We start from the raw sequence: 14,474 nt of genomic DNA, 5'->3' as shown, positions 1-14,474 counted from the left end.
ACCCCTGAACGCAGCATCGGTATCGATCATTGCGCTTCCCTTCCAGCATCCCCACACGACAGAGGGCTGGCAGGCGACAACAGCGCTGCATATGTGTGTGAGACAGTGAACAGCATCAGACACCATGACCATCAGAAACACCCTCCGGGATCATGGACAGAGGTATCGACCACGGATGGCTTGTCTCAAGAAGGTAGGCTGTCCGTTTCCATCAGACCTGATGATCCCAGCCTTGCTCAAGCATGCAGACATTACCTGCAGACGCACCTATAGACAGGTCACTTATATGAATTCTTTAACGCAATGCTTGGACTGTAGTGTCTGCTGTGACCTCATAAACCCTTGCTGTATTGGCATGTCCTCTTATAAAATGCGTTAGTCATGAAAACTAGATACTCTCCAATGGTCCTCAGAGGAATTCTGGTTTCCTGATGCTTTTTGTATTGATGAGATATTTTGAAGCAATGAAGCTAACAGGTACCACTCGGACTCCATTTGAGGAAATGCAACAAAACAGAAAACATATGTGCCATGTTTCAATTATGCATGCAAATTAATTTTAGTCACCAGATTGATTAGAATTCGGGGACACATTAAGATTACATAAGAACCAAGCATGCAGAAATACATGCCACAGAATGACAGGACTTCAAAACAAATGTCAACATGCTTTCAGTGCGTCTCTGTCCGTCACACCAAATGTTAGACTGTGTTTTGTTGCAACCTTTTCACAGTGATAAGGTCATGCAGTTTAATAAGCATTAAGCCTGGATCAGTATCAGTGCGTCCATCTACACCAACCAGCCGCTGGAAAGGAGTTAATCCAGGCACTGTGTGTTGGAGAACAACAGCCTGCTCCTTCGGCCAGAGAGGGGCTCGATTCAGGGTCTCTCACTCCTGGAGTTTTATTTTTCACTGTGAAATAACTTTTGGCATAAAGATTTTTTTTTTTTTTGCAGGAAATAATCAAGGCAGATGCTCTTTCAATTAGTAAAAATATCAGGTGATCCAGCACCGACAATGTCTCGCTCTCCAGGGGAATGCTCACAGAGACGTTATTTTACAGGACAACTTCATGTTTTGGTCCATGAAAGCCCACTTTGGTCCGGCTCAGCCTGGGGCTTAGAGCCTCTCCAGGATGACTTCAAAGCACAAAGCCACTTCAAACAGGCCCGGGAGTCAGCTTGCTCTCTGTCACACACACACACACACACACACACTCACACACACAAAGCGAATTAATGCACTGCATGATATCTTGCTTTACAGTGCACACACCTGAGCTGTCGGATCTGTGGGATCAGATGATACATTAACTAAGAAACTGCTCGGAGGGCAGTGACTCACTGCAAACCTCCCACACAAGCCAAACAAAAGCCATGAGCTCAGGGCATGAAACGAACCTCTCATCTCACCTCCAGCCATGTTAAGGTTCGTGTAGTTTTGGGGCTAAAAAAGTGGAATAGTGGCGTCGAGAGAGTTGGCTCATCACAGTCATTAAATCACCCAGCACTGGTCTGATAGGAAGTATTCATCACAAGCTTTGACAGGGAGCTGTAATGTCCCACGGGGACAGTTTGCCTCAGTTTGCTGCCATTTGTCCAAATCTTTCATTTAAAGAGATTAACAGCGAATTACTTTAGAGCAGATTTCATACACAAATCCATCAAAACTGCTTTTTTTATCCATTTATTACAGCACTGCCCCGACCCCCCCCCCCCCCCCCCCCCCCCCCAATCTCTTCTCCCCCCTTATGTGCCCCTGCAGGCGGAAAAGGTGATGCTGGAGATGCAAGATCCCAAAACAGGAGTTAAGTCGCAGCCTCAGAGACTGGTTATCACGACAATACCGCACGCTATCACTGGTAAAGACCACACACACACACACACACACACACACACACACACACACACACATACATATACACAAACACTGATGAATGCACACATACGATAGCACACACTTGATGTCATTCAGCCGCTGGTCGACTGATTGTGCCTGCACAGCCTCACCGGAGGATACCAGAGCTCCGGGCTCAAACTCGAGAGCTACAGATTTAATCTCCATGACAACCCCCGCGGTCTCGGAGTCAGAGAGAGGGAAAAAGTAGGAGGTGAAGGAGGAGGATGATGATTGAGCGGGCGAGAGGAAAAGAGCAAGTAACAGAGACAGAAACAAGAGGAAAACAAGAGAGACAGCGAGGTGGAGGAGGAGGAGGAGAGAGGAAACTTCGATTTGTACGTCATCTGCAGGCTTTAAATGCAGGCAGGTTAAAACAGCTGAGGCTGCTTCGCCTCTCCACTCCTCTCCGTTCCTCTCCTCTCTTTTCCTTTCCTTTCCTTTCCTTTCCTTTCCTTTCCTTTCCTTTCCTCTAACCTTCTCTCCTCCTCCTTCCCATCCTCTCCTTTCCTGTCGCCTTCTCTCCCCTTCCTTAATATCCTTTCCTTTTTTTCTTGCTTCTTGACCCCCTTCCTTTCCTCTCCTCTCCTCTCCTCCTCCTTCCTCTCCTTTTCTCCTCTTTTCCTGCCCCTTCTTGCCTCTTTTAACCTCCTCTCTTCCTTTCCTTTTCCCTTTTCTTTGTCTCCTTTCCTTTCCTTTCCTTTCCTTTCCCCTAACCTTCCTCCCTCACATCCTTTTCTTTTTTCCTCACCTCTTGTCCCCTTTCCTCTCCTCCGTGCTCCTTTCATTTCAGCTCCGTTCCTTTTCTTACTTTTTCTTTTTCTTGTTTACTCTAATCTCCCTTCCTTTCCTTTCCTTTCCTTTCCTTTCCTTTCCTTTCCTTTCCTTTCCTTTCCTTTCTTTTCTACTGCTCTTGTCTTGCTGTACTTTATCCAGAGACCCCCCCTCTTCTCCTCCTCTCTCCTTCCACCCATCTACCCTTTCCCCCACCCATCAGCTGTAGCTGCTCACAGGGTATGGACACAGTCAGAGAGGGGTCTGGCATTTAGAGGCACACACCCACCTACTCTTGTGGTTCTCTGTCAGAAATGCTTTTGTATCTGATGGTATTTTGTTACCTCTGACTTCCATCTTTTCTCCTCAGGTGAAGACATAATTGCATGGTTAGCGGACAGATTCCAAATAGACACACAAGGTGAGACACGAGGCAGCTGATGCCATTCCTAGAGGTTTTTTTTTTTGTTGAAAGTCAAGTTAATGATGATGTTATATAAGCTCTTCCTGTATGTTCTTTCAAGCAATTAGCCATAAACCTTCCGATGAAGTCAGTATGAGCCGAAATGGTGCCGCTGAATTTCCGCTCGTCTCTCTGTCTGTTGTCTTCAGAGGCGAGGAACTTTGGCTCTATGCTGGTGGCGTTGGGATACATCTACCCTCTGCAAGACCACAGACGCTTAGTGATCAAACCAGATGCATCCCTCTATCGCTTCCAGGTAAACGCACTGCACTTCAAAACCCTCGCCAGACCCAAGGAAACTATCTTCTGAAATAGGGTTTCCAGCCAGGACGATGATATTTTCATGGTGTGGCCTCAAACTGGTCCGGTTTTGGTTTTTCTAAGCAATGAAAAGTCAATCAGTCAGTTCTGTTTTTGTCCTTTCCAGACACCGTATTTCTGGCCCACACAGCAGTGGCCTGTTGAGGACACAGATTATGGTGAGTAGGGTTGCAAAAAAAAATTCCAGGAATATTCAAGGTGCAAACTTTCCATGGGCTTTAACAGCAAGTTTTGGCAATTAGTTGGAATAAAATGGAAACATAAAGGGTTTTTTTTTTCCTCGGGCTGTATTTACATTTAATATGCAGATGGAAACAAACCCTGGTGTTAAAAAATGAAGGATTTATGTGAGCTGAATCATTTAACATTGTATTGAACTTCCACTGAATATTCGTTTGTCAGATATTACGATATGAAACATGCCATGTGATGAACAAATGGGCAAAGGTGCTTTGAAAATTCACATTTACACCCGGTGCAAAGCGGTGCACAGCGCAGGTTTCTGACGGCAATGTGTAAGTAGCAAACGAATAAAGCGATTGCACCACTGACCTTTGCACCCAGGCTATTCACCGTTTAACCAGCGAAAGTGGAGTTTGATGTGCCACACACTTTACACCACTCACAACAGATGGGTTAAATAGGGAAGTTTGGGTTTAAAATAAACAACTTATGTGTAACATAAATGTTTTAAATAAAGAATGAATGGAATAGATGCTCCTCAGTTAGCATGCTCAGTCAGCCCACATGGTAACAGCTAGCTAGCAAGCACTAACAGATGTGTCAAGTCCAGTAATTAGTTTTTGATTGACAGCCTGTGCATGCAGACGGTTGTACTGAATTCCTGTTTAATGGGATGCTGAAAAATTGTCTGTACCTGTGATGGAAAAGTGTGCTGCTGAATGCAGTCCATGGCTACAATTCAGTTCAATGCAATTTTCTAGAAAATGGAAAAATACCAACCTTTTCCAGCCCTGATGGTTTTCTCAACATGTTATCTCACGTCTCACTCGGTTAAAACTCCTTTCCATTTCATTATTGCAGCAATCTATCTGGCGAAAAGAAACATACGCAAGAAAGGAATCCTGGAGCCGCATGAGCAGGTGAGGACGAGACCGAGAGACCCGTGAGTAATTCACTCTGCTTCGGCATTTACTGAGGTGTTATTTTATGTCCTCAGGAGCAGTATAACCGCCTTCACAAGTGGATGAATCATAAATGGGATTTCATTGTGATGCAAGCTAAAGAGCAGTACAGGTAGGTGTCTGAGAAACGCAAAGACATCGCTCGATTTTTAAGATCAAGGAGGTGTTACGATTCGGTGTGTTTGTGTGTGGTTTTTAGGGCTGCGAAGGAGAGGAAGAAACCAGACCGTGTGGTGTTTGAGTGCCAGGAGAGAGCCTACTGGGTGGTTCACAGACCTCCGGTGAGAATACGCACACACACACGCACACACACAGATGGTTATCAGACCTGCACTGCACACACAGGATACAGCTTTATGTAGATATGAGTGGATTGCCAGCAGACAGAGAAGTCTGAAAATAAATTGCGCTCCACCTCTATACTTCCCAGGGTACCTAATTATCTCTACCCATGATGCCTCATTACCATTACATGTCCAGTCAGAGGAAAAGGGCACGACTGATTAATATTTCACACTGCGTGGGAGAATGTGGTGCAGTGGTTTGCACCTTGTGTTTGCGGCATCGTGAGTCTGAGTCTCGCCTTGTTTTTGTGAGGCTGGATTATTTACCAGGTTAAATGGGAAACTGCTCCCCAGACCTCCAGGGTCCCAGACAGACCCACGTTCACCATGTGTCATTTTGTTTGTGGTAATTTGATAAAGGCCTCGGTGCAGGTCCTGCTTTATTGCATAATCCTGAGGCCTGGACATTTATTATTTCAGGTGAAATTGTGTTAATGTGTTGCCATATTATCTAAACATCTCAAACTAATTGACACACAGGAAACCTGGAGCCAGATAGCATGCTAGCATAGCTGAAGTACTTGTTGCTGTTGCAGGCCAAGTATAAATGGGCTCTTTAAAAGGCACTTAAAGCGAGCAACTTCTGCTGAAGTGCAACCAGCAAACATTAGCCACCGTAAACTGACTGGTCATACCAGACCAGTGACCAAGGGGTCATTTGCTGAGATTTTTATTACTCACACACTTCACATAAAGCAGAATCATCACTTAACACACAGAGTGAAATAGTTGTGACGGCGACGCTAGCTGTTTCCCCTCGCTTCAAGTCTTTATGCTAAGCTAGGCTAATAAATGAGGCTCTTTCAGAAATGAGAGTGGTATCGATCTTCGCATCTAATTCTCAGCAAGAAAGCGAATAATAGAAGAAAATACGGAAACTTGCTTCTTGGTACTTCAGTTACAGAAAATGTTTACACACACAAAGTAAAGCACAGACGCTGTTTTTCTTGAAATTGCACTTTTTCCCACTTGGCAGTCACTGACTCATCCTTTCACTCCTAAAAATCAAAGGCAGCTTTCTATCTGAGATAATATCATAATCCAGAGACAGACGTATCCTGCATACTGACAAATGTGGTTCCAAGTCTGCTGGAAACAAACAAATTACTTAAATTTGCATTTTTAATGTCGGGCAGTGAATTCACAAAATCTCCTTCTCCACGTGACTGGTGACTGGCCCGTTGTCTCAGATGGCCAGGAAAAGTGTGACACTCCAGCAGCCTACGATTAGCATTAGAAAACAGCCATCTGCTTTAATTAATTAGTCCTCTTGTAAACACACATTTTTCTGTTGTCAACGTGTGTGTGTGTAGCCGGGGACAGTGAGCGCCATGGACTACGGGCTGGATCGACGAATAGATCCGAACGCAGAAGAGGTAACAGGTGAGTCTGTGCGTGACCGGCATGAACATAATTCCTGTCAATCAGCTTATATTCAATAAGAAGCTTTAATGCATGGATCCAGGTGAAGTGAAGGCTGCTTATCTTCCCTTTCCTTTACCTGTCTGCTGCTTCAAATCATTTAACTTCATCTTTTACTAAAACCAATCTCTTCTCTCCTCTTCTGCAGGCCTTTCCCATGGCTCTCTTTCTGTATTCAGACTTTTACACTGGTTTTGAACACCTACACACACATATAACTCACATGTTTGTACTTGACATAATGCATTCCCTGTTTCCTAACACTAACGCTGACCATCTTAAACCTCAGACTAACCTGGAACTGATCCGAATTCCAACTTTACTCCACTGATTTTCCACATCAAGATCTGTTTACAGGTCTTGGTGAGCATGAAAAAAGCCCATTGTGGCTCTAGAGGCAGCTGTGTGCCGTCTGACAAATCCTCAAGTGATGTCACTTGAGTCGGAATGAAGACCACAAGTTTCAAAAATGTAAAAAATCAGCAGGAGTTAGGAAGAAGTGAGCATATCAGACCTCTGCGGCCCGCTTCTCATCTCTCTTTAAGGCTAGCAGCTCATAGCTACATTAGCTGCTACTAGCATAACACACCAGAATGTCTGACTGAACTCCAGGCTGAGTTGCATTATGGGTAATGTAGGCACCAGACGAAGAATGCATGGATTAATGACGCCCACAAACACACAAACACCCACAGCAGATTCTTTGTGATGTGACGTATAATCTGTTGTTGTTACACTCAGTGTGTTTTCTTCCGCAGGTGAAAACACCCGACTACTACGAGAGAATCGTGAGTGAGATTTTATTGTCCACCCTTTCTCCGACTTTCCAACATTTTTCCTCATCAGACCAGCAGCCGTGTTAACCGTTAGCAGCGATCCATAGAGACAGGTCTGTCTTCACGTTTATAGCTGTCGTCTCTCTTTCGCCTCCCATAGATGATCTTTACCCAGCAGTCCATCATGAGGCCCAGAGTGAAGTCATCTGTGTCCATTGGCGCGTAAGCTAGTCCACCATATTCCCAGTATATGGATGACATACTGGTCACCTGAGATCGGTTGCATCAAGTGACTGATTCAATGATTGAAAATGGTTAAAATTTTGACATGTAATGTGTCATGAATATGATAAGATAAGAATAAGACAGAAGTACAGTATAATATAGTGTGAAATATGTAAAATGTAAGGTGGAATGTAGTAGTATAGTACAACTTGAGGTGACACTGCATAAGATTCCACTCTGAGTGTCTTGACGTAACGTGACATTAATTTAAAACATAACATGGAGGACAGATGATCTAAACTCTGCTCTTGCAGATTGGTGAAGTACTGCGCCACCTACAGCGGCCACGATCCTTTCCTCTCCAAGTGTCTTCCCAGCAACCCCTGGCTGACCGATGACGTCACGTACTGGACCTTGAACATGCCCAAGTGAGTCAGCTGAGGATGATGCATAATTTATGACGCATTCACTGAGGATCAGCTGAATGTTTAAGCTTAAAATGGCTCATTCATTTCCATGACCTTCCTCCTGCGTGTGTGCAACAGTGTGGAAATCCCGACTAAAATGCGGGTGGAGAGGTGGACGTTCAGCTTCGGAGAGCTGCTGTCAGACCCTCGAGGACGAAATGACTTCAGGCTTTTCCTCAAGAAAGAATTCAGCGGTACGGTGGTCATTTCAATTAGACATGTGCAAAGAAATTAAATGGAACAGCACCGATTAGAGTGTTCTTGTTAAAAACTTCCTGCATTGTAGGTTCATTTTTGGTCACACAATGTTAACTTTTCATGCATTAAAAGGGGCTAATAACAGGGAGCTAACTGCACTTTCTGTTCTATTATTTTCTGTTCTATTCGCAGGAGAGAACTTGGCATTCTGGGAGGGTTGTGAAGATCTGAAGTGGGGCACTTCTGCGACGATGAGAGAGAAAGCAGAGCAGATCTACAAGTAATGTCTTGATTTGTTCTCTGTGCGTAGAATATATGAGTCCTCTCTGGTGAATGCTGATGGCAGCAGAGGTCGGAGCAGAAACAATCAGCTGATTAGTGAATTAACTGAAAGACAGAAAACTGATTAGCAAGTATTTTTCATTTCAGTGAATTTTCAAGCGGAAATGGTGGAAAAATGCCAGAAAACATTCTCTGACTCCAATACTTCCCTCAGAAGTAGAAAGTAGCATGAAAAGATAATAATCAAGTAAAGTACAAGTACCTGAAACATGTACTTGAGTTAATGTACTTAGTCACATTCTACCACTGATCTCCTGATCTCAGGACCTTCCTGGCGCGCGGTGCACCCCGGTGGATCAACATCGATGGAAAGACGATGGAAATCACAGTGAAAGGCCTGCAGCACCCGCACAGATACGTGCTGGACGCAGCCCAAACTCACATCTACATGCTCATGAAGAAGGTCCGTGAATGCACCATGAAAACACAACATTATGCTGATCCACTGATTCATGCTGAGTTTGTGTATGTTTTGCAGGACTCATACGGCCGGTACATGAAATCTCCAGTGTTTAAGGAGACGTTGAAGAAGGCCATCTCTCCCGAGGAGCACAAGTTCAGGTCGGTGGCAGCTTCTGATTCAGACATTTTTGCCTGAGGTGTGAAAAACCGAAGCTTGTTTTTCTCATGTGTCCGGTTGATATTAGTCTCTGTAGCTTCCTGAAACTACCACATCCATCACTCTCCAGTAGGTAATTTTCACCTCGTCGTCCCCTCCCTTCTCTCCTCATGGTTTCTCTATCCTTCCTCTCTTTTCTCCCAGTGATGCCCAGTTGGAGCAGAATGCAAAGAACAGACGTCCCAGTCTCAGCCCCATCGTCCTCCGGCAGCTGGAGGAAGAGCAGAAGGCCAAGATGGCTGCCAGTGTTGACATCACACAGGTCATGAGCAAACTCAGCAAGCAGGGCAAGGAGGCGCCTCCTCCTCCTCCTCCTCCACCTCCTCGTCCTACTGAGAACTGAACAAAAACAGGAGATTTACCTTCTAATTTGTCAGGATTAGGATTTTCTCACTTAATTTATTGGATTATTTTAGAGGAATCATTCAAGGAGAAGGTTTTTAATTTCTTAATGATCGTGTTTACATTTTAAAGCCATTTTAGTTTCAGTTAAAAGTTGCTATAATCTTATTTATAATAACAGTGGATCAAATGTTCGTAGCCAGATATTTCCCCGGGAGGCTGGTGGAGACCAAAAATGGAGCAAAAAGGAGAGTGAATAGTGGACTGCACACATGGGTTGTGTTCAGGCGTTAACACCAGCGGCCGTGTTGGGACGTCTGTTACCATCTGTCACATTTCTGTCACATCTCTGTCCATACGAGCTGCTTCTGTCATGTTGTTTCTTGTAACACGTGTTGAACCGTCCGTCTTCAGACTGTAGATGTGTCAGTGTTCATACTCGACTGTGTTTCTTTGTCACCAGTCATGAGATAATAAAACACCCACAAACCACCTCATGTTTACCTGTTTGTTTGTCATTCATTCTGTCTTCATGTGCTTTGGTTGTCATCTGTCATCTGGACCGTCCTCCTGCTGTCGGCCTGTTTGAACTCATCGATCATGATTCTGTCTTGATTATTAGCCATAACACTGAAGAAAGTGAGGCCCAGAGATGGTTTCTGTCTTTCTTTCTCCCATACTTCTTTCTTTTTTCCTCTCTTTCTTTCTATCTTTCTTTTCATTTTTGTACTTTTTAGAGATACGTGGTTCTCAGAGAACAACAATGCTACAAACATATGATGATCATGTAGAATATGATAGATTAAAGTAGCCACCAGCGGCAGCAATGTTAACCAAAAAACCATCAGATATAAAAGTAAAACACTGACATGGAGCATTTTACTGCAGAGGGCTTGCTTACTTACTTACTGATATATTTAAATACTTTTACTTGAGTTTTGACTGCAGGACTTTTCCTTGTAGTGGAATATTTTTACAGTGTGGTATTAGTACTTTTACTTCAGTAATGGATCCGAATACTTCTTCCCCCAGTGGTGATTTGAGCAGCTGTGATACTAAGACTTCAGGCCTGTGACATGAGTCAATATTGAGATTTATAGCAGCTCTTATGACACATAATGCACGTGATGTCTCTTGTTGATTATTATGCACGGAGGGAACCGTCTGCTGAAAGTTTTCCAAAATGCACAACACATTTTTGGAGTGAAAGCTTCTCTTGCTGACCTCTGACTTGTGAATGTTGCCCTCTGACCTCACAGCTGTGCCGCTTCACCACTCCTGTCCCCCACCTCGCCGTCTACTCTGGCATCTCTGACTTCCCCTCTGCCAACACCTCGCCCTCTCTCCCTTTCCTGGCTCAAACTCCTGCCTGTCCGTCCCCCATCAGCGTGGCCTTGGACAGCACCTCCACCTCTGAGCGCAGAGTGGAGGCCGGTGAAGGAGAGGCCGAGGGGAACCCCGCGGCTCGGGCCCCAGGAAGTGGAAATGTGTCCAAGTCTCGCATGGCCCTGTCCTTACGTCGCCTTCTGAAGCGTGGCTGCACCCCCTCCACCATGTTCGCCAGCTTGTCCCCGAAATGCCACTCAGCTGCCGGGACGAGCAGCCGCATCCAGCCTATCAGCCCGGATCAGCCCAGTCAGGCTCCACCCAGACGGATCGCCAAGTAAGCCACACATACACAAGTGCATGCAAGGAGAAGGAGGAAGAGGGAGGCTACACTGATATTTTAATTAAGTAGCAATACTAAAGTGTAGAACTGCTCTGAACTGCTCATTTAATGTGAACGTAAACATCCTCATGCTGAAGCTGAAAGTCGTCACTTTAACCTTGTTTCAAATCCAAAACTCAGATATGTGTCACCTTCCTGATTATGGACACTGGACTTGTCTCATTAAGTCCTCTCTGCAACCCTGCACAGTTTTTTCCAGATTAAAGTGGATATTCCTCCAGAGTGCCGTATCTACCCCATCGAGTCGGAGGACGAGGAGGAGGAGAACAGGGCTGCATCTCGAGGAGGAGTGGGAGCCAAAGAGATCATCTGCCCCTGGGAGAGCCTCATTCCACACAACGGGACGAGCTAAAAGGCGGCATTTACACAGGTATAAAAAGGTTTTTCAGTCTGTGTCTGTCTGAGCAGGCAGGTTTTCCCCAACTCTGACAGAGATAAACGATCTCATACGGAGCACAAAGGGGTAAAATCTTTATCAACTCTGTGTAAATGTGGCCATGTTCTCACCACCAGGCCACAAACCACAACATTAATACCAAACAGCATCAGGACTGACTGAAAACAGTCACTCTGGGACACTCGGGAGTTAGTCTGCAGGAGACTGAGCAATCTACTGCGTCCACGTTTCTTAAAGGAAGCTTATGTTTTGAGTGTCAAACAGACTGTTTCACGTCTGCTGCAGCTTAATCCTCTTCTGCACTGTCCACCCCTCCTGCTTTCAAACGATCACAGTTTCTCCAAAAAATGGCTCAACATGCAGCTTTTTTCCCAGCTGTTTGACGCAGGATCTTAGAAATACTGAGTCCTAATTCCTCCAGTGCAACACCTCCCCTGTTAGCGTTTCATTACTCAGTCAGTTTTCCTCAAATTGTGTTTATTTCAAGCCTCACGGTCAGGGATATCGTGCAGCATTTGATACTCACAACCTCGGCTTTAGCTGAAGTATTCCTTTCAGTGCAGCCTTAGTGACACCGACCCTTACTGATGTGAGCACCAGCTGAGCCAGCTGTTATTGTTGGATGTTTAGTTTTGCGAGGCCCTGCTCCAGCGGAGGACAACAGGGTGCACGGACATCTGAGAGCATTCAAAACTCGAGCTGTAGCTTTCATATTCAAACCTCATCCTGTACTTATGAACCAACAGTAACCCGACAGCAGCCTTATCCGCCTTCACACACCTGAAGTATTTTGTGAGGTTTTTTTGGCCTCAGATGTTTCTACAAAGCAGGCATGTGCACAGACATCTTTTGACAACCAGGGCCACAAGATGAGAAAAACTACAAATCATACAAAAATATATGAACTGAAGTATTTTGCTAAGGAGAGTAAATAAAACTCAAGTTATTATACAAAAAAAAAGTTTACATCCAAGAGAGCGATAAACCAAAGCAGACATGTTTGGACTCTGCCTGTGCACATGCCTGCTGAAAATATAGATAATGTATTTATATATTTATTGATTAATGATCAGTTTTCTGAAGCTGAGAAGTGTTCTTGTGCTGCTAAATAGACTTAGATTCCTGATTCCCCTGGTTTACTTACCTCTGACACACATTATGACTGAATAGATGCAGTTCAGGGAGAGCACATGAACAGCCAGCCCCGTCTCCTAGAAATTAAACTACTTTCAGGTTTTACTAAATTGTTGTCAGAATGACATTGTGTTGACAGCGTGACCGCTGCCTGGATTGTGTTCAGAGAAAACCTTTTTTTTTGAGCAAAGTGTTTATGTACCACGCTGGAGCCGCATGGAGGTGGTCGAGGTAGATAGCTGATGTACAGTGTGCAGGACTGTGACTCCAGAATCGACACCTCGAGTCCAGACCCCCGTGTGTGGCAACAAAAGCACTTTGGTTTGGCAAAGATTGTGATATTAATAAAAAATCTTACGTGTCAACTCACTGCTGAATTTTTCTGTATTAAAACAAACCACAGTCTCTCCCTAACCTCGACCAAGTGCTGCCAGTGCCTAAACACAACCGTAAAACTCATGCCAAAGTGTGCAATAGACCTGCCAATCTATTAGAAGAGAGCGTGTCAGTGTCACGTTTTCCCTCGTCGGGCTGTGAAAAGCAGACGTGTAAGAAGGTGAAGCACCAGCAGGGGGCGATAACGACAGAAGCCTGGGTCAATGTTCATTGATGCATTCATTTTAAGCCAAGTAATGATATTTTCCTGATCCTAACAAGCAGTTTTGGTGCCTCAACCAAATGAAACTGCAACCATCACCTGAAATTTTTCTCAGGAAGCTTTATTTTGAAAGTCTAACAGGACATTTGGTATTTATTACTGCTAACTCGACTGCAGAATGAGGTCCTCTTAGAGAGGCAAACGTGACACTGACACGGGGGGGGGGGGGGGTTGGGGTATTGCAAGATTGTCTATTTTGGCAGAAAACAAATGAAACATGTTGAACATTTTACTGATACGTTCAACGTCAACATTTATGCATCTTGCCGGGAAACATTTGCTCATCATGTTAGCAGAAAACACGATTCGTCCAGCATTTCGTTCCCCTCAGAACGTCTTTGCTGTTGCACATCACTTGTATATAAACATCATTTCTGGGAGACGGGGCTGCAGCAGCTTGTGTACATGTTGCTTTTATTGCTGATCCACTCCTGGCAGACGAGCACTCTTCAGGACTGAAGAGTCACTGTAATGAGGGTCAGCGAATCGTTTCTATCCACTGCTGTTTGTAGCGGCTGTCTGCTGTACACCGCCCTGAGCAAGGTGTTGATATTTGTGTCACGCGTCTCTCCATTGGGGGTTTTTGTGGGGGGCAGTATAATGTGAATTAACTGTCAGAATGTACTCTCTTTACCATGTTTACAGATGCAAGAATGTGAAAAATGCCTTCAGTTTGTTGTGTTTGATTTGTACATTCCATGGCTTGTGTCAAGTGCCTCAATAAATGACTGTCTTAACAAAAAGATTCGCCTTCTGAATGAGTTGCTGTTCCCTTAAAAGGTCAGTTCACCCGCACTACAAATCACATTGCACTCAAAGCAGCACAGAATACATTTTAAACACAGGTGATTTTGTTGATCTGTGGATGCACATTACTCTCCCACAATGCAACAGAGAGGGAAACAGAGGAGCTGCTCAGACCTGGAGCAAATCAAAATAAATTGTGGGTGGTGGTGAAACAGCTCCAAAAAAAATCTTGGGAAGCAAAAAAAGTGTTAAATATTGAGAAAAACATGTTAATGTCTATTTGTGAAGTTTCATTGGCAGTCAGTCAGTAAACAGCAGTCAAGTATTTTGTTATTATTTTTATTATGTTATTTTTGTTGCTTGTTTCACCACCTGTTGCGATTTCAAAACTTTCCATCCATCCGTCCATCTTCTCCTGCTCATCTGGGGTCAGGTCACGGCGGCAGCAGCCTCAGCAATTATTCCAGACCTC

At 44.5% G+C, this 14,474-nt stretch overlaps 1 protein-coding gene across 2 annotated transcripts; it reads left to right on the top strand.

The window, feature by feature from the left end:
* Positions 1-46: 46 nt before the first annotated feature.
* LOC143338736 (regulator of G-protein signaling 9-like) lies at positions 47-13,997 on the top strand. Of its 2 annotated transcripts, XM_076759345.1 has the most exons (19): positions 47-193; positions 1,768-1,864; positions 3,044-3,094; positions 3,286-3,392; positions 3,564-3,615; positions 4,502-4,560; positions 4,638-4,714; positions 4,802-4,883; positions 6,260-6,322; positions 7,127-7,156; positions 7,305-7,366; positions 7,684-7,797; positions 7,915-8,030; positions 8,227-8,314; positions 8,641-8,779; positions 8,855-8,937; positions 9,140-9,257; positions 10,597-11,000; positions 11,256-13,997. In XM_076759345.1, the coding sequence occupies exons 1-19, from the start codon at positions 125-127 to the stop codon at positions 11,416-11,418; spliced, it is 1,974 nt and encodes a 657-aa protein (XP_076615460.1). In that variant the 5' UTR covers positions 47-124; the 3' UTR covers positions 11,419-13,997. The 2 variants fall into 2 exon arrangements, with proteins under 2 accessions (XP_076615460.1, XP_076615461.1); XM_076759346.1 differs by lacking the exons at positions 10,597-11,000; positions 11,256-13,997 and having other exon boundaries at positions 9,140-9,461.
* Positions 13,998-14,474: the final 477 nt, after the last annotated feature.

Source organism: Chaetodon auriga, chromosome 20, assembly GCF_051107435.1.
Source record: "Chaetodon auriga isolate fChaAug3 chromosome 20, fChaAug3.hap1, whole genome shotgun sequence".
In the NCBI taxonomy this organism is placed as follows: Eukaryota; Metazoa; Chordata; class Actinopteri; order Chaetodontiformes; family Chaetodontidae; genus Chaetodon; species Chaetodon auriga.
The sequence above is the reverse complement of the archived record's forward strand: the minus strand, read 5'-3'. Positions and strand labels throughout refer to the sequence as shown.